The 27,111-nt window shown below is 40.2% G+C and overlaps 3 protein-coding genes across 3 annotated transcripts in view; 1 reads left to right on the forward strand and 2 right to left on the reverse strand.

Annotated features, from left to right (window-relative positions):
- Window positions 1-1,249: 1,249 nt before the first annotated feature.
- On the reverse strand, window positions 1,250-10,103 carry metap2a (methionyl aminopeptidase 2a). Its single transcript, XM_037695819.1, has 11 exons — window positions 9,881-10,103; window positions 8,119-8,214; window positions 7,941-8,003; window positions 7,695-7,797; window positions 5,755-5,916; window positions 4,863-5,044; window positions 4,512-4,606; window positions 4,324-4,420; window positions 2,405-2,508; window positions 2,180-2,295; window positions 1,250-2,011 (listed from the first exon to the last, which is right to left on the reverse strand). Exons 1-11 carry the CDS (start codon window positions 10,029-10,031, stop codon window positions 1,759-1,761), a joined length of 1,422 nt encoding a protein of 473 aa, XP_037551747.1. The 5' UTR covers window positions 10,032-10,103; the 3' UTR covers window positions 1,250-1,758.
- A 1,866-nt stretch (window positions 10,104-11,969) lies between these two features.
- On the reverse strand, window positions 11,970-25,169 carry vezt (vezatin, adherens junctions transmembrane protein). The gene is given in 13 exon segments (XM_037696199.1): window positions 11,970-11,985; window positions 12,089-12,692; window positions 15,325-15,532; window positions 15,614-15,711; window positions 15,818-16,011; window positions 16,201-16,562; window positions 17,072-17,219; window positions 17,646-17,792; window positions 19,459-19,743; window positions 20,088-20,272; window positions 20,360-20,449; window positions 23,992-24,129; window positions 25,024-25,169. Coding segments are annotated over 13 exon segments (2,511 nt in total). The 5' UTR covers window positions 25,060-25,169.
- Window positions 25,170-25,810: 641 nt separating this feature from the next.
- fgd6 (FYVE, RhoGEF and PH domain containing 6) overlaps window positions 25,811-27,111 on the forward strand; it is a 28,423-nt gene continuing 27,122 nt past the window's right edge. Inside the window, exon 1 of the mRNA XM_037696076.1 lies at window positions 25,811-25,838. Within this exon, the coding sequence (XP_037552004.1) occupies window positions 25,829-25,838 (10 nt within the window). The 5' untranslated portion in view covers window positions 25,811-25,828. The remainder of the gene's footprint in view (window positions 25,839-27,111) is intronic.

Below are 27,111 nucleotides of genomic sequence, written 5' to 3' on the forward strand. Positions count from 1 at the left end.
TTTAATGGTAGTATGTATAACATGTTTTTGTATTGGAAGGCAAGTGTACAGCGTTAACGCTCTTGATTACTGCAAGTTCAAGTATATAGTACACACCCCCCAATATGGGAGCGTTTTTTTAATATTTATTATCTTTTGTTTGTGTGTGTGTGTGTGTGTGTGTTGGAGGGCAATTCTACAGCATTAATGCTCTGAATTGACTACCGTAAGTTCTGGTATAAAGCACATATCCTAATATAGGTGTTTTTTCCTATCCTAATTTATTTATCTTTTTAGGTATGCATATGATATTTATGATATCTGCATATTCTATTATGTCTTTCTATGTTTTTAATTATGATTATCATATGTGGGCTGACGGGAGCCCAGATGGTTGGATTGTGTTCTCTAGGGTAAGCACTAACGTGTGGATTTTCAGTTGACAGTGGGTTTCGTTCCCTCCATTTTCGGGTAGGAGGGGTGGGTTTATACCAGATCAGTCTTTACGGGCTTTTTTTTCTTTTATCAGGTATTGGCTTGTGATATTCTGTGTAAATTATTTCTTGCTTCCAGTTAATTGTGTAAGCTGTAATGTGAAATTCCTTAATGGTCCAGTAAAATTCTGGAAAATTATGTCACACCTGAAGCAGATGAACTCTGATGTTGCCTTTTTACAGGAGACCCATGTGCACTCTGTAGATAGTACAGAAAATGGAAGATGACAACAATGTAAAAAGGCTATTCAACGCATACGTTTTCGGTCAACAAAGCAGGGGACAACAGAAGAGGTGTATGGACATGATCCAGCGGGATATGAAGACACTATGTCACAACAAACGATACACAAAACAGAGCAAAATGGAGAATAATCCTAGTGGCTGACCCTGCTCCTAAAACACCTACAGTCTGAAAGAGAAACAGAAGCCTTCCATGTCAGTTTTAAACAAAAACCTTAGTGCTCAGTGATTTGTAGATGAATCTCAACTGTAAAATTGACTAATAATTTTGTTTTCTACAGTTAGTTGGGTGTGGAGACCAACTCAAAACACTGAAACTACAAGATTTTAATCCAAACTATTTGAATTAAGACACAAAAGCTTTAATAGGTGATATATTTAAGAAACTATCAAATTAAATGAACATGGCAATGACTGGTATATTTAAATAGAACACAGGAGAAACAATCTAAAATGAGCAAAAATTATTTTAATCATCTTTTTTTTTCTTACAAAAAAAAAACATTTTCAGGGAGCGTTCCAAGTGAAGCGATTTAACAGGGAACAGCAGTGGCCATTTCTGAGATATTTAAAAAAAAATAATTGTTTGGAGGGCCAGGGTGCAGAGTTCACTCCTGTAGAGACAGAAGCCAGACACAGAGCTGCTCAGACTTGTCTATGACCATTTATACCAGTGACCAAACTGGAGAAGTCAGACTGGAGTCATAGAAACTAAAGTCAGATTTCCCACGCTCACCTTCTGTTTAAATACCGAGTTCTCACTGAATTCAGCAACAGCTTTAAAACATCAACTGCTTAACATGTATGTCTTTTCCTTTCCCTACATATGATCCAAAAAACTACCTGTAGTTGATAGAAAACTCTAAAGGCAGCTCTCCTTCCTTAAAACTGCACGGTGCATCGTGGGCGTACTACATAACATTTGTTAATCTTTGCTGCTGTTCTGAACCAACCCCACATTTTAAGAAGCTCTTTTCTGCCGTTTCTCTAACGAGGGCTCGAGATGCATGTGCTGAGGGCAGAAGAGTCAGGTAGAGGGCGGTCAGTAGTCGTCTCCTCGGCTCACCACCTCCTTGCAGGTGGGCCTGAGCAGGATGGTGTGCTCAAACTGAGCAGTGTAGCAGCCTTTGGTGTCACAGAGAGGTGGGTAGGGGTCCACAATGCCCAGGTCGCACAGGTTCTTCAGGGCCATCAGGTACTTGCTCTCGCCAAGGCGGTCCAGCCAGCGGCGGCAGAACGCCAGCGTGCCGAAGTTCTCGTTGATCACGTTGAGCAGATGTTTCGCTCGGGGCAGCCTGGAGGAGGGAAGAAAAGATTTCAACCCAACTGCTACACAAACTGAAATCTTTCCATCTTACGCATCAGAGGTCACAAACTAGAAAACATTTCCTGACCCATTTAAAACCTAATCAAACTTTTTCTGTGTGCGCATCCTTCAAACTGCAGGATGAGGGTGGTCTCACCTGATGGGGACGTGGCCGACATCAAAGTTTTTCATGTAGTGAGAGCACTCCATGTCGTCGTGGACCACACCTTTACCTGTGCTGCCGAACGTCTCGATGGCATAAACCTCTCCCTCCTGCAGAGATTCAAACAGCACCAGCAGAGATGACGGCGTGTGTCTCAAGGAACAGATTATAATTGAACCTGATGGAAACGAGCTGAAGGAAAATGTTGATTCAAGTCACCTCCATTCTTGTTGCTTCCCCTCCTTTAACAATGGGCACCGTCTTCCCAGCGTGTATCCGGTACTGACCAATCGAGTGACCGTTCAGGTTTCTGATTGGCTTTACTGGAACAAAAAAACAGTTTATTATGTGGTGATTAGTAGTGAAGGAGCACATCTACCAGGTCTTACACAGTCCCCCCCAGCAAGTGTAGTCTGTTTTGTTCTTAACAGGAAACAGACGGACGCACAACACCCGAAGTGAGACGAGGGTGAAACGTCTACAAATTGTAAAATCAGGCAGTAACATTAAATATCAATAGAATGGTTTGCATTTTCACCTAAATCCTATAAAAATGTATGAATCTTTCTAATGTCATTTTAACAGTTCAATTATGCCAGTCTGTATAATTATAGATAATTGCGAACCTCATGCTGTTTAATGGACAGTTCCTAAACACTTGTCTAGTTCAGATAATGACTTGTCATGATTCAAACTAAACTAATACAGTATCTGCTTTTCTGCAAGTGGCTGGAGGTGATGTTTGTCATTTCACAGTGACTGGATAATTTGTTTAGACATCACTGACCCTGAAAATATTAATATGTCCAACTTCTTTTTTCTCCTTGTTCTCGACGAAGGCGGACGCTTTTCCTCCCCCTCCTGCTTCTGCTCTTTGTCCTGTGAACCCTTTCAGAGCCTCTCTTTGCACATCTTCTAAAATGTAAATAAAACTCTCCTGGATGTTATGTAAACAAGAAGCTCTGCTCCGCCCCCCTCCTCTATCTGCTTCCTTCCCGAGGACATCTGTGGACCTGTGTCAGAGCTGAGCCGGCTGATACACTGCTCCATCTCTTAGGGACTATCTGGCAGTGTCCTTGGACAAACTCACCGACTTCATCGACCTTCCTCATGCATATAATGCCATCAATATGTTGCCATTTCTGTGCCGAGGTTGTTTTTTTTCTTCTTTTTTTTAAACTTTCACACTGTGAGATATAATTTTTTTTACACCTCCTCTTTCCTCGTGTTTCTCTTTTCTTATCTAAACGAAAAGGGCAGCGCCTCCCATGAGGCCGCGGCCTTAGGACACCTCCGTCTCCCCATGTCTGTTTGTGTTTTACTTGGACGGGCTGTACTGAAATGTATTTTCGTTGTGCTTCGGTGCAATGACAATAAAGCTGCTCCTGATTCCTAATGTTACAGGACTCAAACGACGATCTACTGTTTGCTCCAAAACAGAATGACGTCTGTTAGCAAACCTGCACAAACTAAACTGAGGGGAGCTGAAATGCGACTTCTACTGTAACCACTAGAAAAAGTTCTTCTAATATTGTATGTCCGTGTACAAGCGTGGATTTAAAAGGCACGAAAATGGTCAACACAGATAAGTCTGGAACCTTCTCAAAGAGAAGTAAACAAAATAATGCTATCTACATAATCAGCCAGCTGCCACGAGACAACACAAAGCACTTCCACCTTAAATGCCTGTAAGATTGGCAAGTGTGTGAAATATCACTGCAGCAAAAACAGTTTTGCCAAACTAGTTTTATTATAAATGACAGGTTCCTGCAGGCCTGTAGTTTACTCAACAATAGATATTACCTGCAGTACGGACATGAACACAATGGAAGTAATCAATAAATCTTTTATTCTCACACTGCAAACAGAACAGCAATTTCTCCTCAAGTAACTGCATCGTCTCTGCACAGCACGATGATTTAAGGCAGTGTCGATTCTAACAATCTTACAAACCAAGTTGCTGTCAGGCTTCGTTTACTTACACCCTAATAAATCTCTCGTGATTTAAAATGAATCGTCTGCTCTACACGTGATTTGGTTTGTTTTAATTCCGATGCAGAACAGCACAAAACAAGTCCATTGTTATAAAAACGTAAGACAAACACGCCCGTGCACAGTATCTTCATGCGAGAACGTACCTTGGTAAGTTTTTCCATCCAGCTCCACCTCGTAGGACTCCATCACCTCCTGAATGGCTTCTCCGACATCACACAGGCGCACATCAATGCCGGCGTTCTGCAACAAACCAGCAGGGAAGCGTCAGCTCCAGACTAACAAGATAAACATGATGGGGTGCCTTTGTTCGTGCACGTGTTCCAAGTCCTACTTTGATTCCAGTATTGGTGGCGTCCCTCACAGCCTCCAGCAGCTTGTCATACTTTGGGTTAAATGTGACGGTGAAGGCACAGTCAATGATTCGCCCTGCAGACAGACATCAGAGCACAAGAGAACTTTCTTGAAGGTTTGTCGTTTGATCTTTAGGATGCTGAGCGGAGAATAGATGAAAAGTTAGCAGGATGTGGACTCAGTCCAAGCAGAATCTGCTTTTCGACGAGAGCTGTAATTACACTTTCCTGACAGCAAACGTTCATCACAGATGCCCAGCTGGCCCTAAACACTCCACTCTCAAACCTCAGCAGAAAAATGGAGCTGAAGCAGCACCGAGTCCACAGTTTACCGTTGATGTGAGTGCCGAAGTCGATCTTGCAGACGTCGTCGTACTGCAGGACGGTGGTGTCTCCAGCGTTGGGGGTGTAGTGGGCAGCGCACTGGTTCAGGGAGCAGCCGGTGGGGAAGGCCAGGCCGGCGTTCAGCCCGTTCTCCTTGATCAGCTTACGAGAACAATCCTCCAAACGCTCGCTGAACCAAGGAGAAAAATATAAAATATGAGGAACGAACTGGAAATTGAGCCCTTTTCAGCAGACCAGTTTAGACATCAAACTTTAACAAAGGAGCAAGCTGAGATTTTTTAGTGGACAAATACATTCACATGTACTTTTGAGTTCTGCACTTAAGACAAATAAATGTTTTTTTGATGCAAACTCTCACTGGGACTAATAAAAACAACATTTATATAACACATAGCATGTATCCAAGAGTGAGAAGCTCTGCACTCCAGTTTGTAAACTTCTGGTACGACACGGCCAGTTCCATCAGTCAGGCATGAAATACAAGCTGAACTTTTGTTCACAGGTAAAGATTATCTCTAAAAGTCCGGTGACTTTAAGATTCCTGATGCTCGCTCATAACAAGCCTCCCTGGTTCATAGAAAACACCTAGATTTAAACAAGTAATAAGAGCAATTCAATAATCTATATTTACAAAATATTTTGTTGTCATTTAGCAAGAAATTATATTAATATCAAATATAATTAGATCCAAAGTGAATAATAATTAACGGTTTTGAATCAAAAAACAGCAAAAACAATTAAAAGTTAGCATAAAAATGGACAATTATGTCAAAAAAGGTCTGCCATTACAAACTTACAGCACCGTTTAAAAACCTCCGGTCCATCAAACATTAAGAATGATGCAGATGAAGCAGGTTGTAAAAATGACAGCATCCTCACCAGATTTCGATCATGGTCAGGCCTGGTTTGAGGAAGCTGCGAACATGTTTGCGGACTTGTCTGTGGGCCTCGGCTGCCTGCCTGAAGTCGCTCCACACCTCTTCGTTGGCTTTATCCAGCACCCGCTTCTCCTCGTTGGTCATACGCCACGCCGCGCTCCGACTGGGAAGCAACAACAGGCATTGTTAAAGAAGACGGATGACAACGGCGCAGTCAACGAACTCCCCGAGTCCTCGTCAAGCTGTGAATTAACGAGCTCAGATGCCCGTCTCTGTTCAACTTTAACGCCGTTTAATTGTTTAAAGTCAATTCTATCATTTGCAATTCAAATTCAGGCCTAAGTGTAAATTTTCAATGCAAATAACACCACCAGTAAAAAGCTGAACATAAAGACCAGCTTCTCTCTGAAGAGATTGTATGATTTGGAGTAAACGCAGGATGGATTCCTCTGTTGCTTCACTAATTTTGAGTTTAAACAGTTGAACATCAGCAATGAGCTGATTTGTTTAGGGAGTTATAATAAGCAGCTCTGATTGGACGAGATGAAAACATTTCCCTCTTGATCCTGAAGTGAAAAGAAAGTCAATGAGCGATAAATTACTGGTTCTGCTGCGAGCTGTAACCAACAAATCCACCCCCACCCCAAAAAACAAAGAGTAGTATACTGTGGAGGACCGTAGTAAAATACACCATATACTGTGTACATGACCTTAGTAAAAGTACATAGTATAGTGTTTTCTAATGAAGAGCTATTTAGATCAACATGATTCAGAGAGAGGTTTGAAACAACTTTCTGTAGTTTAAGTCGTCTTTATTTATAAAGCACATTTAAAACAGCAGCTGTTCCCAAAGTGCTTAACAATGCGAGTAATTTAACGGAAATAAAAATAATGACCGTACTGAAAAATTAATTAAAAGCATCCGAAGAAAAACAATAAAACACTAAATGAAATCACACTGTTAAAAGCCAGAGAAGATTGAAAAAGCAGGAAATGAAGTGGCCTGTCTACCTGTTAATCACAGATTAAATCAGTGATCACGTTGTATTGTCTAATGTGGGGGGGGGGGGGCAGATTGGATCACAAACACCTGAGAAGAACCAATAAGACGATGGTTTAACATCCACCAGTTTGCTGACGTCGTCATGAAGTGGAAGAGGATTCCAGTGGTAACACTCTGGTGAACTCCCTGCACTAGTTAAGGCAGGGCTGGAAAATAATAGTGGCCACACAAAATAGTGACACTTAGGCACAATTTGGGCATTTTCACTTCACTTACAGGTGTACTCACTTTTGTTGCCAGTGGTTTCGACATTAATGGCTGCGAGTTGAGTTATTTTGAGGGGACAGACGATTTACAAGCTGTAAACTGACTACACTGTATCAAAGTGTCATTTCTTCATTGTTGTCCCATGAAAATATAGATTTACAAAAATGTGAGGGGTGTACTCACTTTGTGAGCTAATGTACGTTTACATGTCATCTTCTTTGGTTAGGGTAGCGGGGTGTCCTCCTTGAAAAACAGCCCAGTAAACACTGACTGGTACTCTCACCAGTAGTTTATCTCTAAGTTGGGAACACCGCGCACACCCGCCCTGTATCCGACGGTACGACCCGAGCTGCTCTGATTGGATCAAACTGTGGCTCTGGTTCTCTTTATTTGTTGACAACAGTGCCAGTTTAATCCCTGGATCATCATTAGACTGGATGTCTTTAACAAGACCACAACAAAATGCATGGTTTTTCCCCCCCTTTTCATTTTTAGATGACAGAAATCTGTTAACCCTATGTCGTCTGGGTGTCCATCAGTTATCAGAGATGCAAATGGGTTTTCTCAGACAAATGGAAACCGCTTTTGTTGACCGCTGGTTATACAAAACAAAAAAAAAATGCAAAAGAACATTAGAAATAAAAATATATTATCAAATCTGCTCCACTTACCCATCCTGAGAGACGGGGTATTCACACTCCTGTCCAATGGGAAACACACCACTTGGGTATAGCTCACAGATGGGAACAGATGGGGGGTCAGTTTGCGTCTTGGCTGAAAGATTTACACAAAATTAAATAAAAGAAAACTCTTAGCAAGACACTTATCGGGAAAGGGTCAAAACACCAATAAAAAGACACAGAAACTTTTATTTTACGACTTAAATCTTCAACTAATCAAAACATTTCTCAGCTTACATCCTTTCTTCTTCTTTTTCTTCTTCTTTTTCTTTCCTGCAGCATTTTCACCATCATCTCCATCTGTGTGAGCGAAGATGCAGCCGTTACACCAGCTCAGTGGAAACGTGTAAATACGATGCACGGTGTCACAGCAAACTGTTAAATGTTTGCGCATTAAAAAGGTCAAGATATTTACCTTCCTCGCCATCCTCCTCCTTCTCTTTGTCTTCAATCACCTGCTTCTCCAGCTGTTTGGTTACTTCCACCACTCCATCTGCCTCCGTCTCAACAGCTGCAGCAGCAAGCACATGTAAACAGTTCAATCACTAACAAACAGGCAGCAGATGCTTACGAGTTGGTTGAGTCATTTAGTCAATAAGACATTTTAAAAATCAGCCTTCCAACACACTTCAATTTACCATCTTCGCATCAAAACTTTGGGTTTAAAAGGCATGTTTTTCCCCTTAAAATATACTAAATCAATGACAGCCATACCACCTCACAAACAATAAAAAGATTGTAAAATCTTCTGCAGAGTTTAAATATTTAAATGCTGTATTGCAGAAATTCAATTATTTACCAGGATCTATTTCCAACGTGGTTACAGAGGAGTTTTTACTGGTTCTAGCAATAAAGGTAGAGTTTTCCTAAAGACGAAGAGCTTTATCTTGCTCTGAAATATGCACCAACAGTGAGTAAAGATGTAAATAAATAAATAAAAAAAAATAAAGGTGTGCTAATCTGGTAAGTCAATGTGAAGTACACCACGTTTCTCAGTTCCTAGTAAAATACGAAAAAGCTTGGACAAGAAGCACGCAGTAGTCATCGGTGAAGCAATGATCCTTGCAAAACCTGTCTTGTACTTTATAAACTGAAAAGAAAAAACACGTTTAGTGAAACTCCAGCCTCAAACTGCCTGGACCTTCCCCAAAAATCTACATGTAATCAAACAATTTTCTAAGTGAAAATTAAAAAGTAACAGCTCAGCTTTTATGAGAAAACTGCAGATTATCTGTGAAGTGTCCTCTAATTACTACTTTATTGATTTATCTCTGTAAAACAACTGAATTACTTCTGACAACATTAGTAATGCTTGATGGGAATAAAAGAAAGCAAACGAGACAAGAGGAGTATGAAGCTTATGTTGGCAGATTATTATTTAAATCAATGTTTTGGTTTGGTTTATATTACATAAATACTTCTGGGAGAAGGGGGATTTTGACACAGGAAATCTTGGCACAGCACAACAGAAAACAGCTAGGTCAAAAAGGTGCTGCTAGTTCACATGAATGCCTCGTTAAAACTCAAAATCAGGACTAAAAACATCTTAAATACGAACAAGTATAAATGTCACTGGTCTTGGATAAGGTTCTGGCCCGATCCCGGTGTGTTTCTGAGGCCTGACAGGTCCCAAAACGAGCTAAAGTACTTGGTTCAAACGCGCATGGAGCAGCGCCAAGTTACAACTGTTTTACAACTTCACTTCCGCCGATAATTTCAAAATAAATTACAAAACACAAACGCAGACATAAACAACTTTATGACTGCCTAACCTTCGTAACCTTTTTATATTACAAAACCTTAGCTTATGTTATTGCATTCGGCGAAATATTGTTCTAAATTCTTGATATCGAGTCTTCTGTATTTGCCAGATTGGTACTAAAAACGGTGCTGGACCCGCTTGAAAACTGAGAAGTAGCTATATAATTAGCATTGCACTATATATCTTTAAAAAAAACAAATTAATTTTTTTTTCACATTTCACACCAGGCGTTTTATATTTTAGTCAAGACTACAGTTGAAATGGGACGAAAAAATATTCGACGCTATTAATTTGACAGCCACATTAACGTATTTCCGGTTTTGATTATGCTAGCAACCGCTACTTTGACGCAGCTATAATAAGCAACATTAGCTGCGTTAGCCAGTTAGCATGAATTCGGCCCAGCATTGCTCACCTGTCGTCGCAGATTTGCCCTTCTTTTTCTTCTTCTTCTTCTTTTTCGCTGCCTCTTCGACTGGGTCGGCCTCTTCCCTGATCTCGGCCTCCCCGTTTAGCTCACGGTCCTGGACTAGTTTCAGGTTCTGTTCCGCAAGAACGTCCGTCATGATTGCGGGCGCTGCTGGAAAAGGAAGAGAGACGGACTGCGGGGCTGCTGTTTGGGATGTTGCCTTCACTGACACTTCGTATTTTACAAAATTTTCGTTTTTTTCCCCCCCTCTCATTTACATAAATTAACATTTGTGTATGAATTGCATTTCACGACGCAGTAGTGACTTGAACAGCATCTTCTTTGCAATAATGTGTCGTGCAAATGTATATTATTTTTTAATCTACCACAGTGGTTTGCTTACATTAATTCTTCAAAAACAAGTTTTTAAAAATACGAGCCTAATATGTGTACCAGAACGCCTCACAAGGTCAAACTTGCAGATTCAGCAGAGGGTTTTAAATAAGATAAAAACGTTGTTCAATAAAATGTGTTAGGAGCAAATTGATAAAAGCCATTCAAAATGAGCGTTTTATTATTATTGTCATTTAATTTGGCGCCCAGGAAGCAAAATGTAAATAAGGGGTTGTTGTCCTGGACTTTTGTACAGCAATTTGATACCTTTGTACACAAATAGTAATATTTTATACAGTCTCTAATGTTTCATAATAGAAAATGTGTTTTTGCCACAAGTGCCAGTAGCAGTGACATAAATCACCACTAGGTGGCAAAGCCATTACACATACAAACCCTTTAAAAACAAACATTTTGTTGGTTTATGACAAGTTTTGAACTTTTACAAATAGGTTCTAAAAAAAATAAGAGTATTGATTTCATTGGGAGATAGCTTAAAGCACCTTTACTTTAAAAATTAATTGAAAAATATTTGTAAAAGAAAATTATCAGTTCAATTTAGCCATTTAAAAAAATATTTTCTAGAGAGGGGCAGCAGCTGTCGTGGATCCAACAAAGGCAAAATCCAACAAAACGTATCGAATAACCGAGTAAACCCGTTCCTTCGCCCTGTTTTGTGAGACATAACAAAAGACGCCATTAAACACTTCCAGAGTGGTTCTTTATTTCAATGTGTGAACTGCAGAAAGGGTCAGGACAAAGTGACTGCTCTTTTCAAGTTAAACACAGCCCGCAGATATCTGTGTTTATTCCCAAACCTCTGAATGTTTTTAACTTCTAAGTTAATTACATTCACATCAAACTATTCAAACCCTGACATTTCCGCTGTGTACCCCTGTAAACACTGACAGTGTTCTTTAGTGTACATGTATTCCAAATACGTCACTAAATAACATTATGAGTTGAGGTTCTGCTAGGAGTTTCAGGGACAGATGCAGAAAAAGGAGGTTGGACAAAAATAGAGCGATGAGTTAAAAAAAATATATATAGCACAACTCCTCTTCCTGCAGCGCTCCTGCTCTTGTGCACCTTTAATAAATCAGCCGAACTCTGCTCAGACTTATTCAAATAGATTGTTTTGGTGATTTCACTGCAGAACATTTTGTTTATTCAGCCACAAACATGCAAATTGTAGTACATTTACTTCAAGTTCTTGCACTGGATCTTTTATTAGTGTAATTTTCATTAACAGTCTGTACTGTAAACAGTTTCCCGCTGATAATTTCTTGATTGCTTACCACTTTTTTGTTACGTTAAGTTAACGAGCTTCTAGAATGTGAAGGGAATTCTGGTTATCTTTATTTAAAACTACTCTACTCTTGTAACAGTAAAAAGTAGAAAAGGCAGAAAATCACAAGTTTTGTTCAATTTAAATTTATGTAGATCCTGAAACATGTTTGTAGTGGATAACCCAAAAGATCCAGCAGTGAAATTAATATTTCTAATCAGGGAACACTTTGTTTCCACTCCTTACAGTAACTCAAGACGGTAGCGTTTTCTTCACACTTATCAATAATTTTTAAAAAGATGTCATGAAGATGAAAAATTACACATTTCTTTTCATTTACAGAAAAACTGTATTTGAATAATGCGAGGAACATTCTGCTACTTGAGCCTCAACACTGTGAGGCTCGGCGTTGTGTTAGTGGTTCTGGTACCTGAGTTTAAACAGGAAGAATTGTAGGTGACGAACAGATTCACGGATGGACCGGGTCGTTTTAAAAACTTCCACATGAGAGGCAGATCAGAAGGAGCACAGACCCATCGAGACAAGACGGACTTAAATAATGTCTCTGCTCAACTAAATCAGTCGGGTTTATTGTTTAGTCCTTCTCTGAGGTCCTTCTGTTGATCTCCTCCTCATCATCATCATCATCTCCGAATATCTGCTCCTCCATGTTGATGAGTGCGTGCGAGCGTGCGGCCACCTGAGCGGCGAGGGCGGAGCTGAAGCTGAGAGTCTCAGAGCCGTGGATCTCTGTCAGCCTGTCCATCACAGAGACGTGGGGGACTTTGGGTTCCAGGAAGCAGTCCAGACCGTTCTGACCCTCCCCGTCGTCTTCCTCATCCGTGACGCCGTCGTACTGATGCAGCTCCGATGCTCCGCCTCCTCCTCTGCTGCACACCGAGGCTCCTCCCAGCTCCCTTTCCTCTGAGCCACAGCTGAACTCCGTCACAGGGTCTGCAGAGGGGTCAGGCCTCACCCTGTCATCTTTTCCTTCCCCTTCCTCCCCTCTGCTTCCTGCAGAGCGTTCTGATAGGTAGTTTCCTTCCTTATCACCAGATTCTGCAGAACCCACTGGACTTGGACCGCCTGGTGGGTCTGCAGCAGAACCACGACTGAGAACTGAAGGCGATGCAGCAGCTGTAAGAGAGGCAGGAAAGCAGCACTTACATTTCTGACCTCGTTTTCTAAATGCAATAAGAACACGTTAATAATATTAGTTTTGTTTTCCTTCAGGCTAACAGACGTTTAGAGGACAGCCTTAAAAAGTCACAGTGGAAACAAACGGCTGAATGAAGCCGGACCAGGTCTGGCTTCAAACACAATGTGCACAAAGCCAGAAAAACCTGTTTATCATCCACATCAGTGCTGCCCAGCAACAGCAAACTTGAACTTTTTTTATATTAACGAGACAACACATTTCTTACTTTCAACCACATTGTTGTGGATTTTCTAACAAAAGCATCGGAAAATAATTTCATAGCATGCAAGTTCCCAGTTTCTCTCATACTTTACAAATTAAAGTTGTTTTAAATACTACAAAAATGAGTTACAACTAGTGCTGAATGACTTCTGATAATGAAAACTGTGTTGTTAAAACAGAACGCTAGCTAGAAGCTAAAAAATATGCAATTCAATTCAATTCAGTTTATTTATATAGCGCCAAATCACAACAAAGTTGTCTCAGGGCACTTTACAGAAACATCCACAAACATAAAAGCCAATTAGTAAAGTTCTCTATCCAAGGAATCCAGCAGACAAGTTGAATCTTGGCTTCGTTGCAGTCTCCCATCCTGAGCAAGCACAGTGGCAACAGTGGAAAGGAAAATCTCGCTTTTAAAAGGAAGAAACCTCCAGCAGAACCAGGCTCAGGACAAGCGGCCATCTGCTTTGACCGGTTAAGACTCTGGCAGCAGCATTTTGGATCAGCTGAAGATGTTTGAAAGAAGTATTTGGACATCCAGATAATAAACCATTGCAATAGTCCAGTCTAGACGTGACAAATGCATGGACCAGTTTTTCTGCGTCATTTTTAGATGTTTCTAATTTTAGTGATGTTACGCAGGTGGAAGAAGGCAGTTCTAGTAACGTTTTTAATGTGGGGGGTAAAAGACATGTCCTGATCAAAAATAACACCAATATTTTTAACATTAGAGCTGGAGGACAGATTAATGCCATCTAAGGAGGGAGAAAGACTGAATAATTCATTCCTAAGGTGCTCAGGTCCAAAAACCAAAACCTCAGTTTTGTCTGTGTTCAACAGGAGAAAATTAAGGGTCATCCAGGTTTTTATGTCTTTAAGACATGCTTGTAGTCTAAGTAGCTGATTGGATTCAATGGGTTTAATGGACAAAGATAATTGTGTGTCATCAGCATAACAATGAAAATTTATCCCATGCTGTTTAATAACTTTACCTAATGGAAGCATATATAAAGTAAAGAGTATTGGCCCAAGCACTGAGCCCTGAGGAACTCCATGACTAACTTTGGTGTATGAAGAAGATTAATTATTTACATTTACAAACTGGAATCTATCAGATAGATATGATTTAAACCATTTTACAGCTGTTCCTGTAATCCCAATACCATATTCAAGCCTCTGTAGTAAAATATTGTGATCAACTGTATCAAATGCAGCACTGAGGTCTAACAGGACCAGTATAGACACTAGTCCATTGTCTGAGGCCATGAGAATATCATTAGTGACTTTTACTAGTGCTGTTTCTGTGCTATGAGCTCTAAACCCTGATTGAAACTCTTCAAACAGATTATTTCTTTGTAGATGTTCACGCAACTGACCTGCAACTATTTTCTCTAGAATTTTTGAGATGAAAGCTAGATTAGATATAGGTCTATAGTTGGCCAGGATTTCTGAATCAAGGTCAGACTTCTTAAGTAAAGGTTTAATTACAGCAACCTTAAACTCTGTGGTACATAACCATTCATTAAATACAAATTAAGTAGATCCAAAATGCAAAAGGCTAGCTTAAAACTAAAGCAGAAAAAGGCTAGCTAAAAGCAGTGAAAGCCTAACTAAAAGTAATAAAACGCTAACTAAAAGCTAAAACATGTAAAACATTGGCTACAAGCAAAAGATAGCTAAAATAGAAATGACTATCTAGAACCCAAGAGAAGCAAAATGTGAGCTAAAAGGTACAAAACATCTAAAAGCTAGCTAAAAGATGCGAAAAACTAGCTAGAAGGTAAGGAAAATGATAGCTGAAAGTTAAAAGTAGCAAAAGGCTAGCTTAAAGTCGCAGAATGGTAGCTAAAAACTAAAAGCAGCTTAAGAATACAAAAACAGAGCAAGCACTGTTTCACAGATTATGTTTCTATGAGAATTATTGCCGATGTATTTTGGAAAAATTATTTTGTACAGTAAATCATGAATATTTAAAAAAGTATAAAAGCTACAAGCAACAAAATTCATAGCTCTCATGAATGAGCTGATCGTTTTGATAAATGGCAAAAAAAACTGTGAAATATGAGTCAGCATTTAAAAAGAAATAGTTAAGTAAACAAGTGGAATAAAACAAAAAAAATGAGGCCTTGTTTGTTTTAGGACACCTGCTTTATGGATTAAAGGTCGTTCTTTTATAAACCTAATCAAATATATTATTTCAATTTAAACAAACAGAAAACCCAATGACACTTCATAACTCTGCTGTGCACGGGTTAACCCTAACGATGCACAGATTGTTCTGAACGGTCATCCTGAGTCTGACGCTTCGGTTTAAATCTGCCTCATTCCAAGAATAACTCCGGTGCAGACCTTGGTCGCTGAACAGCAGCTGCTTCCTCTTCATCCTCTCCCCTTCGGAAGCGCGGAAACCCAGAACGGCTTTCAGCTCCGACAGGACGCGGCGAGACTCCTCCCTCTCCCTCCGCTGCCGTTCCCGCTCCTCTGGAGACAGCATGTCGAACCACGAGTCCCTGCCTTCCCCGTCAGAGTCCGAGTCAGACACGTAGGCCTCCAACTCCTGGTTGGATCAGAAAGTGGGACAAAATCTTTTGATCTAGCCAAACGTTTGAGGCAAACACGCAAAAAGGTCTGATCTTACCATCTCATCTGGCACAGGGTCTCTGTCGAGGATCAGGGGGTAGGACGGTGGAGGAGCTTCAGGAAGAGCAGGGCCACACTGCTCCACACCATCCTTACCTGCAGAGACGTAGCACGGTGAGCTAACAAACAGACGCATCAACCATTTGAAGCCTGGTCAGTCAGTGCAAGTCACTACAGCTGTGCTGGTTTTGGCCCTGCTCACGTGGACAGCCGTTGGCCCGTCTGAGCATGCGCTCCACCTGGTTGACGGTGTCCTCCCAGCAGCCCGTGCTGGCCTGCATGTGTGGCTGGAGCTGCTGCAGCCGCTCGTTCAAGTCCCGATACCCTTCCAATGTCAGCTCCGTCAGGTCCTTGGACACCATCAGCTTCTCCAGATCATCCTCAAAGATGATCATCCTGTTCATATAAGAAGACGAAATGCTCTTTAGAGTGAAAATATAAAAATGAACACATTAACCAAGCAAATCTTGGTTAATGTTTCAACATTTACACTGCTAGCAGCTTTGCTAGTTGGGTGAGGCAGCTCGTTTGGTCCTAAAGAGGGTGCGGAGTGGATCAGGATGTCTGTGTTTGCATGTATCTCACTCGCTGAGCAGGGCCTTGAGGTGCAGCTGCAGGCTCCGGATGGACGTGTGCAGGGCGTTGAGCTCTTGGCATTTCTCCCTCGCTCGTCCGGTCCGGTCAGAGCTCATCATCCTCGGCTGCATCTCGAAGTGTCGGTGGAAGTCGTAGCTGCGCTGCACCTCTGTAAGACAGGCGGAAAGAGCGCGATGGAGGGGCTCGGTGACGGCAGCGCTGGACCAGTGCAGAGGAGGAGGTGGTGGAGGAGAGGAAGCTTCTCCTTTGGGTCTGCCTTCCTCGGACTCCTCGATTCGGTGGGGAGACAGAAGGAGAGCCAGCCGACGAAAACATTCAGAACTTTGTCCCAACCACAGCTGGAACAGCATCTGTAAGACAACAAGTTGGTCAAGTTTAAAACTAAAAGTCTTCCGTACTTTCGTCTGTCGCTTTTACTGCATTTCTGTACCAAACTAAATAAATACAAAGGTGAACAAGAAAAACAAGTTTTGTTTTTGAGTTAATGCTGAACGACTCTTTCTTCAACAAATTTCAACAATGTGAACTAAGTTAGGCTAAGCCAAACTGAAGCTAAAATTAGCATTAGTTAGGCTAATTTTAGCTATTTTGCTCTCTTTAGTTTAAACTTTTACATTAATATAAGTAGCTAAAACCCAAAAGCAGAAAGGTAGCTATAAGTTAAAATTAGCAAAACAGTAGCTAAAAGTTAAAACTAGCCATACTGCAGATAAGGTAAAATATGCAAAACACCATCTGAAAGTTAAAATTAGCAAAACTGTAGCTAAATGCTATAATGAGCAAAACTATAGATAAAGCTAAAACTGGCAAGTGCAGCTAATTTAGATAAGCCCTAAATGCTAAACCCTTTAAGTCTGACCTTGAGGGCTGGCAGGCTGTAGTCGTCAGTCAGCTCCTGGGCCTGCTCGTCACCCAGGTGCTCGACTCCCAGACCGAGCCCCAGATCCTTCAGTGGCACCGCACACACGTAGTTGGTCACGTTGTCAATCTCAGAGTTCAGAGGGAACGTTAGGAGGAGTTAAAGACAATTAACACAAAAACAACATGTGCACCTAAAATCAAGATCAATGCTCTTTAGTCTGTTCGTTTATATTAAAGTTTATAATAATTTCTCATATTTTAGAAGCATGCGACTTTAAAGCATCAGCTCTGACTCTCATTAGAAGATTTAGGGAATTTCAGCTTCCTTTTAATCCAGGAGCTTGATAACAGCTGTTCACGTTAAAGATAAAACTGAAATCTCATTTCCCTTCAACATTTCATATTTGAATGGTTTATTTATGATGTTAGGTAGTAGCGAACATTTTTCAGTGTAAAAAAAAAAAAAATCACAGGTTAATGTGGCTAAAAGCTTTAAAAGGTCAAAAATCGTGTGTATAAAAAGCACTAAAGATTTACACGAGTTACTATTGTCTTTTTCTGGTAAAGGATATGCTTTGAGCATGTGGCAGGTGGCCCTCCGTGAGGCTCTGAAGGCTGTGCGGAGCGCCCGGTACAGGACCTTTCTCAGTCCGATCAGCTGCTGGCTGCGTGGCACTGCCCCCGGCCCCGCCCTGCTAAAGGAGCTGGCCGCACTCACCCTGTCGAGCAAACTTGACAAGTGAAATGTGATTCAACTGTGGAGACGTCCTGAAGAGGCAGGGGGGCACACACAACACTGATAACCACAACAGACACGACGACACGCGGAGACGAAACACGCAGATGTGACAACTAAAGGTACAATAAACAGCTGGAAACAACAATAAACAGCTGGAAACAACAGCTTCTGAGCTTAGCTTTAAAAGAAGAGTAAACAGAACCTGGATCTACTCAAAGATAACACCAGCTAATCAGAACTTTTGATTTCAACTTTAAAGAAAGATAAACAAAGGTGGAAGGTAGTAAACTCTTATAAACTATCTATCGTGGCTTTCTTTCTAGATGCGAGTGACTGAGGAAATTCCTCTAGAATTTAGTAAATTGACGTAAATTAATTTTAACTGTTCTAATCAAACAACATTATTTATTTATTGGCCATTGGCTGTCCTGATTTCTAAATATTGATATGAGTCATTGAAAAACCCTAATAGGCCAACCTCTATTTATATTTACCATAAAACACAACGGTTCCATCAATGTTCTCATCTTAAAAACAATGAAAATTATTTCCTATGACTTTATATACGTTTGTTATGTGAATGTTAAAGCAGCATTTACACCACTGTTTAACTTTTTTTTTTAATTTCCTGTATGTTTATCATAATCCAACTACTTTTGACTAGGATACATTTTTCTTGGTACCACTCATATATCCATCCATCCATCCATCCATCCATCCATCAATTATCTTTACCAGCTTATTCCATTTTGGGTCACGGGGGTCACTGGTGCCCATGTCCAGCAATCAATGTGCGAGGGGCGGGGTACGCCCTGGACGGGTCGCAAGTCCATCACAGGGCCGCTCATATACAAAAACATTTAAATTGTTCAGGAGATGAGTGCTATGACTGCTAGGTTTTGTAACTTTTATACCTTTTTTTAAAATATTGTCCTTTTTTCTTTTACAAATATGCTTCCATTGAAATACATGGAGATACTGTCAATTCCTTAAAAAAAAAAGTTCTCTATGAAATCTGCTTAAGGAAACTTGTCATTTTTGTCTTCTTTAGCCATCATTCTGCTACTTTTAGTATATTGCTACATTAAACCCTTAGTTAGCCTTTTGCTACATTTAGCCGACCTTTAGCTACATTGAAGCTAAATTTGAGTGCTTTTAGCTAGGTTTTTTTTTTTTTTTTTTTTTTTACCAGGCGAGTCTCACTGAGACCACAGATCTCTTTTGCGAAGTCCTAGGCCTGAAGGCAAACTGCTGCATATGTATGTTTACTCCTTTTACCTTTTAGTTCGCCTTTAGCTACTTTTAGTAAGCAGTGTGCTACTTTAGAGTTCTAGCTAGCATTTGACATATTTTAGCTTTTAGCAAGTGTTCTGCCTCTTAACTTTAACTCAGTTTTAGCTTCTTCCATAGCCATTTATTTGCATGTCTATTTTTAGCTACATTGTACTTCTCAGAAAACACAATTTTGTCAGTTTTCAGTTGATTTATGTTCACTTCTGCGTGCACAACACTTTACAACAGTCTGCCAAAGATTGCAGCTGCTTTAAATATGTAATAAAACGTCTATTGATAGATTCACTGCCAGTAAAACAAGTGGATAAACAATTTGAACGCTGTTAACAGTTAAGTGAAATGAGCACACTTACAGGGTGAAGCCTCTGGAGATGACCTCGGTCTCCTGCACCAGACGCAGGGCTTTACGAGTCAGTCCTGTCAGAGTCTTGCTGTTGTGGACCAGAGCCTGGAGCTGCGTGGCCCTGGTGTGGACGTCAGTCTGCATTCGACCCCGTCTCCACAGCGTGACCCCCCTCAGTCCCAACCAGCCCAGAAGGACTAGACCCCACGGAGCTGCGGCCACAGACCACAGGCTTTCAGGTGAGGAGCAGAGACCCAGCAGCACTGCAGTCAGACCCACCAGCCCTGCAACATCCCTGAAACACGACAAAAGGAGTTTGTCAACTTTTTTTAATTTTATTTCAACACAAAGACGAGGACAGTTGGTTATTTCTTCTGCCGCCTGCTCAGGATGGAGAATAGAGCTGCTGCTTTCGCATTTCGTTAGTGAATCTGACTGTAGTGTAACCGAACTGAACAGACTGTGATTAGATATGAATCTGGAACTTGTGGACTGAATTGGATCACACATTATTTATGATTTGTACTTGTCACTTTTAATAAAATAATTAATATAAAACACATTGAATGGCTTGTTCCTTCTTCAGTACTCATGCCACTTATTGTGCATCTGTATGAGTACTTGTGAAAAATAGCATACCATAAGGACGGCTTGGCAACGAGGCTCGGTCTGGGCAGGGTACTCGCTCGGCTGGGGGAGCCAGAGGGCGACGAGCTGAGGGTAAGCACGCTCGGATCTAGCAGCTCAATCAGCTCCACATCCTCCTGCAGGAGCACGTCCTGGTCCAGGATGCATCTGACCGAGTACTGTCCAAAAACAATGTCCTGTGTGGCAACAAAGAATAAAACGATGCGACGCCTTTTACAATAAAACCTGACGTCTGGTTCTAACACCAGCGGTCCTCCACCTACCAGCTGCTGCTCCAGCTTATGAGCTTCAGCTGCCTGATGAAGAGGGCTCCAGGTCCACAAAGCCTCAACCAGTCTCCAAAACCGCGCCCCCTGTAAGTTACAGAGAAATTACTCCACTGACAAATAAATATATTCATTTCAACTTGACAAATTACTTTTCATGTACGCAAATCAAACTGAAATGCCTTCCTAACGCAAGAGCTCACGTCTTTTAATAAATTGGATCCAATTCCTCCAAAAACAAGAGCACAAACTCACTCGTGCTTAAAAAGGAGTAGCCCAGGAGACACAGGCTTTCAGGCAACAACAAAGTGTGCAATGTGTAAGGAACTCACCACCCAGGTCTTATATACCCCCACCTTTGTTGTGCAAATTGCACACACTTTGCTCAGTTCTTGCTGTGAGTTCGACTTTCTGAGCTTCCAAAACATTTTGGACACCTACCACTGATTTACACACAGCTCACTTGGATGAGAGTGACCAAAACGCTATAGCAATCCAAAAGTGTTGTGAGCTTCGTGTTGACAGAACAAAAAGCGAAAACTGAGGAAAATGTGGGCTCCCTGCATCTGATACCGTCATTGCAAGATTCAACAAGTAAAAGGCCTAGCATTCTTTAAAGGAATATACTCCAGAGTTTTAAAAGAAGATAATTTCATGTAAAAAATTATGTTGTAGCTGCTTTGGTCAAGCCTTGTAATGTGTGATCTCATACAGAGCACAGAATGTGCTGAAGATGATTCTCAGGTACAACCACAACACATTTTCACTCTAAATCTGTAAAACTGGTCGAGTTGTAGCCATTTTTCGAAGGACCGTTAATCCCATCTTCGGTGCTTGTGGTCACTTTTCTTTTACAGGAACCTACGTAAATGACTGAATGCATAAGAAAACCCGGACTTGTTCAAACGCTGCCAGATTTAATCGCAGAAACGCGGAGAAGGCTAACAGAATAATGCCTAATTGTGAACAGGATTTATTTGACTCTAATCTGTTTACACTGTTTCATAGCTTCTGTGAAATGCATGTTAAAAACAAGATGTCTGTATGGTTTTTTTTTTCATTTGGTTTAAAGCTCAGCAGTCATTACCCTACAGGCTGCAGACGTATTGATTTACCAATGGGTCACTCCAACAGCATCGATCAAAACAACGTGTGCTCTATCAAAGCAGGCCACAACTCGGTCCAGTCTTCGCTCTAATATCAGAGAGATAATCTCAACGCAGAGATGATGCAAAGCTTGTACATTTTCATTTGGCTACTACCCAGGTTTAGTCTTATTGATGCTCATCAGTATTCTGCTGCAGTCTCAGAAGCGCTGCAGCATCCAGACTTTACTGACTGCATTTCAGAGAAGTAACGTACAGATCTCTGCACAGACGCACACATTAATGCTCGTATCTGAATAATGTGGAAAAAAACCCATTATGATTCAACAATTGGAGTCAAACGCTGATAAATGGTCATTTGTTTTGATTGACTAAAATGTGGCATTTTCTCTCGATATCCATGAATATAAACAGAATGTTTCTGGGGGTTTGATTTGCTGCAAAATTAGGACAACTCTTTAGAAGTGATTTAATATTTGTACACAAAATGACAAAACAAGAACAGAACATGCACAACTGCTGAACGGAAACAAACTTAAATCTTGTTTCCATGATTGTCTTGCATTGATGGTTAACTTTCAGGTTGTTTCATGTTAAAGAAATCCACTATTCATATTTAATCAAAACCAAGACCTTTCAAAGATAAAAGCCTTTATAAATAAAAATGTGTAGCTCTAGTGTTGTAATGGACTTAATTAGTGTAACCAACTTTGAATTCAATAAAACTTTTTTTTGTTTTACCTTCATGAGTTCAATCTTAAAGCAAAGATTAGCAGAAATTGTTGCGGCTTCTTCTTAAATTAATACAAAAAATTGCCTTGCTGAACATTTGTCCAATTCATGTTTTTATTTTTTTTACGACATATTAAAAAGAAGTTATGTTGCACTTTTAAACAACCTACTATAACCCTTTTAAACTGCATGTTTTGCACATTACTCCCTCTAAAACTTAAAGATAAACCCTGCAATAAGCCACATTACACTGTCCCAAGACTAATCTCAAACGTTAAGAAAACATACATTAATTCCCATACTCAGAACCTCTGAAAACATTATTACACCATAATTTATTGTGTTTCATGTTGCGGTCTCATTTTAATTAGAAAAGTCCATATTTAGACCAAATGTTTAAAGCTTTTTAAACAGCCATTGTTGTGGTGTGGTATGGTATATGAAGTAACTCATTATATTACACCTGAATTAACTCTTCTAATGTGACAGCGAGACGTAGTGAAGAAGTAAATGAGAAGGAGGAAAGCATTATTTATTCATTCGCTAAAAGACAAACTTGCATTCTTCACAGCTGAACAACAAAAAAGAAATAGAACCCCTAAAACAGTAAAGTCAGGCTTATTTACTTAACAGATAAACAATCAGCTTCTAGTCCCATTATTCAGTGTCTTTCTTAGTTAATGGTAATGGTATGGGTACAAGAAGTTTTGCCTCCCATTTTTTCCTGAACTCCAGTAAACGGCTTGAAGGACAACCCAAACGTCAAATTTGAATGTCTTATCCTCCTGAACCCCTTAGAACAGAGCCAGAAAGGAAGCATGACACACACACACACACGGAAAGTTTCCAAACGGAGCAAACACAACGTTTCCCGTTTCATGAAGAGGTTTAACGAGGGGAAGATGAATCATGTGACTGAATCACAGACGACCCTAAACTACAATCATTAAAGATTAATGTGCGTTACTCAAAGTTTTGGAGTTTTCTAGTTCTATTGCACAGTTGAACTGCACTTGTCTTTAAAACAAGCAATACCTGAATGAGTGCGCCGGAAACTTCATGTCTGTTACCTCGTATAACCAAAACGGCATGTAAACAGCAAATGTAGTTACCACTGTGCCAATATGTGTCTGTGTTTGGAGGCAATAAGTTGATGAATTACTTTTGTCTGACTGAACAGACACTGAAGGACAATCACACTAGTACAAACACGGCTGAGGGTCAGGGATGCAAAAAGAAAACAAGGGTGGATGACATTAAAGGATGTCCCACTGTGAATCCATGTTGTCTTGTTTATTGCTGAAATTTCCACGGACTGTACATTATATGATCTATTTCGTATGTGTTCATCTGCAGACTATTTTTCCAGTTCATCATGGGAGCAAAAAATGTAAAAAAAAAAATATTCTCCCCCCAAAAAGCTTGACTAACTTTCTTACGATTAAATGGTATTATTAGTGTTTGCGCCAGACAAATAACTAACAAGCAATATTATTTAAGTATTTGATAATTGTAATTCAAGTACCAAGTTTTCAGAAAATAATATGTACATTTTCAGCTCATAAGCCTTCCCTGTAAAGACAAAAACTACACTGTTGTCAGCATCTTTGTAAGCCTGAGTGAATGATCAACCCTGGATGTAAACAGAGATTTTTGTTTGTTTATGTCTTATGCTGTTACTGATGGATTTATTATAGTCATGACATGTTCTGGTCCCTGTTCATTGTGTTTCACATATGATCCATCCATCCAGCTTGTTTTATATTTATTTGGAAGATGACGAGAACTCACAGAGGTTTTCTGCAGATCTTTTCCAGCAGTTGTGAGGTCTTCCTCTTTTCCACCACATTCCTCCTCCTGTGACGCTACTGGACATGACTCAAAGTCTGTATGTCCTAGATCTTGAAGGTATTGGAAAAGAGGGGAGTTCTGCAAAGGTACAGTGAGAAAGAGAAACGTATTGAGCTGCAGTGGTGGAAGAGCCATGTCAGACAAATGAAGGAAACAATATGAATATTGCATTGAAATCCCAACCATCCTGATTTTAACATGCATGAATTAAACGTAACAGACTTTGTTTCAGTATTTGTCAGCTGAAGATACAAATTCCCATGTTATCAACCAAGTCCATATCACAGAGGTATTAAGCGATATGCCTGCATAAAACTATCTTTAAATGCTTTATTGGGGCTTTTTGTTACCTTTAATGTAATTTAATTCTCTCCTGTATCACGACAAAGCCTTATCATTATCAGATACATATAAACTAGGGCAAGAGATTTTCTCCAAAAGATGCCTGACCCAGTTCTTCACAATTGCTAACCCTTTTTTAGCTGAGAGGGGAAACCAAAACTAACTTGTGACCATCTTTGCTGGATTTTATTCCTGCACAAAAAGCATGTGTAAACCTTTATGGCTACATTCCAGTCAAACAGGTAAATGCTACTTACATGCATTGTCACACAGAGTCGCAGCTCATGTTGCCATTACCCAGATGTCAATTTTCAGAACCGACGCATTGGCTGTAACCATCCCCACCCCGCCTCTGGTACCGGTTTACTAAAAATGGTGAAACACTAACAACCCAGCAGCTCAGTCTCTCTCATGACCACTAAAGCTGCTTGTCAGAAACACGTTTAGAAATAAGCCAAATATGCGGAGTTGTTTTGGATTAAGGGCGCATAGCAACAGGCAAGTTGAGGAGCTAGCTTGTACTGCATTTTTTTGTTAATGAACCTAGCACCTATATTTACCTCAAGCGGTATGACAAAGCATCAGTTACAAGTTTCCTTTTTTATTTTAAACGGCGGCGCTCTTACTAACCTCAAATACCACATCTTCGTCGAACTCCTCCGTCATTGCTCTCCGCCATTAATACGCGGCTCAGTCAGCATACTAAAGTAGTCGGTGAGGGGGTTCAGACTGAGCGGTTAGGAAGTTGATAGTTAGCCGACTGCTAAACTTGGACTAAAACTACAATTCCCACAAAGTCCGCCTACAGCTAAACATTTCCTCGCGAGAAACGAACGGTTACAAGTATCCATTCGAGCGCCTCAAAGTGGTCGCGAGACGCAGCCGTTTGGGATAAAACGCAAAGAAAATGGAGAGTTAGCAAAAGTTAGCCAGAAGTTACCGGAAACAGCATTCAAAATAAAACTTTCTAATTCCTACAAAGTAATTTGATGACAAGTTAATAAATAAACTCGTTTGATTTCATGCTTATTTATTAAAAACATACATCAAAATATGAATACTACTTATTCGTATGTAATTTTCGCAATTTTCCCCACAAGTCAAAACTATTTTCCTGAAGAATAGATTTATTTTTAAAGGCATAACCGGAAGTGTGTTTGGTTATGTCCGGTTTGGGCTGAAACTGTTGGGAAAAATCACCGTGGATAAAAAAAATTAAAAAAATAAAAAAAAACTTCGAAAAATGGAAAAACTAACTGGTGGCTCGACTTTATCCACGAATCCGCTGGCTAGATAAGGAACAACCGCAATGGGTCTGCTTGTTTTCTCCCTGGAGACTTTTTTACTCTGACAATGGTGCGGAGGAAGGAAAAAAAAACGATTTTCCTGCAATTCCATTGAATCTACTCATGGAGAAAGGAGCAAGTCGGGAGTCATGAGCACAGGTTTGTGTCGTGGGGGAGAGAACTACTTTATCTCAGCGGAATCTTTGCTTGTGCATATCCCGTTAAGGTCAATTAAAAGTAAATGCGAAAGTTTGTTTTAGTTCATGGGCTGTTACTGAGTAGAAAAAGTATCTTGCGGTCGCGAACATCCACTTTACTTTTACGCACGCGCAGTTAATTACAGCTCTTTTAATCACTTAAAAAAAAAAACTAAAACAGAATGCTCGGGGTAATTTCTATAAAAGCTTTTTTTTTTAAACTACAACTCTAAATCAAAACCCCCTCTGTCTGTTATAACAGACTCCGCTGCAGCTGGAGGGGGTTAAATCCTTTGTCTTAAAACATCTGTCCTGCTGTTGATGCAACAAGTCGGACTGAAGAGCTGTTGTTTTTAATTATTTTATTTTATATTAACCAGTGAAATTTACTCAGTTAAGACGGCTGCCTTTGCTAAACCCCATTTCAGCAAATGTAATATTATTTTAATACGTTTAAACGTTTTCTAGTTGAGTTTTTCGATGAGACCAGTGTCCTTATAAAAACAATCAATTTAGAGTTTATTTGGCTTATTCTAAAATTACATATGTCCTAAAATGTATTTTTAAAACTTCTTGGTGTTATTACCTTATACTGGTAAGTTCGGCTTATAGGTAAAATGAAAATTAACATATCTTAAGGGTTTTCTCACTAATCACCACCAAATAGGCGTATTAAAATACAAACGCTCACCACCGCCATCCTGTGTGAATGTTGTTGCTAGCTTGGCGTAAAGCGCTTCTAACTTTGATTTTTCTAACAGAAGGTTTGTGCCGAATTAAAAAGTAGATCTTACTGAATACTAAAAAAACGGATATAACGTGATATTGGTGAAGTTTATGCTTTTATAATGAGAGAAACTTTGTTTTTAGTGATTTTTGAACGGAGTTTGTGTCGAGCGGCGTGCACAGAGCGGGTTCTATTCGGAAACATCCGCTCGATGACTCCACTTCTCATGGTGTCAGCCAGTTTGAGCCAGGAGAGCGGAAAATATGGCCTCCAATTTGGGTTCACAGTTATTTTATATGCATAAATGTTATTATTTACTCAGGTTATTTCCCCTGTGGATTCTGTTTGTGTCCTCAGTTGCAATTCTAATATCAAGTCTGTGGAAAATTACACAACCATTTCAGTTTTTCTCAGTTGTGACATCCACACTGCAGAATAGTACCATAAATATTGTTTTAATCAGTCCCCCCCACAGACCCCCCCCCCCCACCCCCACCAACCCCCCACC

Source organism: Nematolebias whitei, chromosome 22 (genome assembly GCF_014905685.2).
Source record: "Nematolebias whitei isolate Nwh7 chromosome 22, NemWhi1, whole genome shotgun sequence".
Lineage (NCBI taxonomy): Eukaryota > Metazoa > Chordata > Actinopteri > Cyprinodontiformes > Rivulidae > Nematolebias > Nematolebias whitei.

Bases quoted from the DNA above. Each gene is read 5' to 3' on its own strand.
- metap2a (XM_037695819.1), bottom strand. From the start codon at position 10,031: ATGACGGACGTTCTTGCGGAACAGAACCTGAAACTAGTCCAGGACCGT. The intron at 8,004-8,118 runs GTAAATATCTTG...TCGCTCACACAG, and splicing joins GGAGGAGGATGGCGAGGAAG to ATGGAGATGATGGTGAAAAT. The intron at 4,421-4,511 runs GTAGGACTTGGA...GGTTTGTTGCAG, and splicing joins CCACCAATACTGGAATCAAA to AACGCCGGCATTGATGTGCG.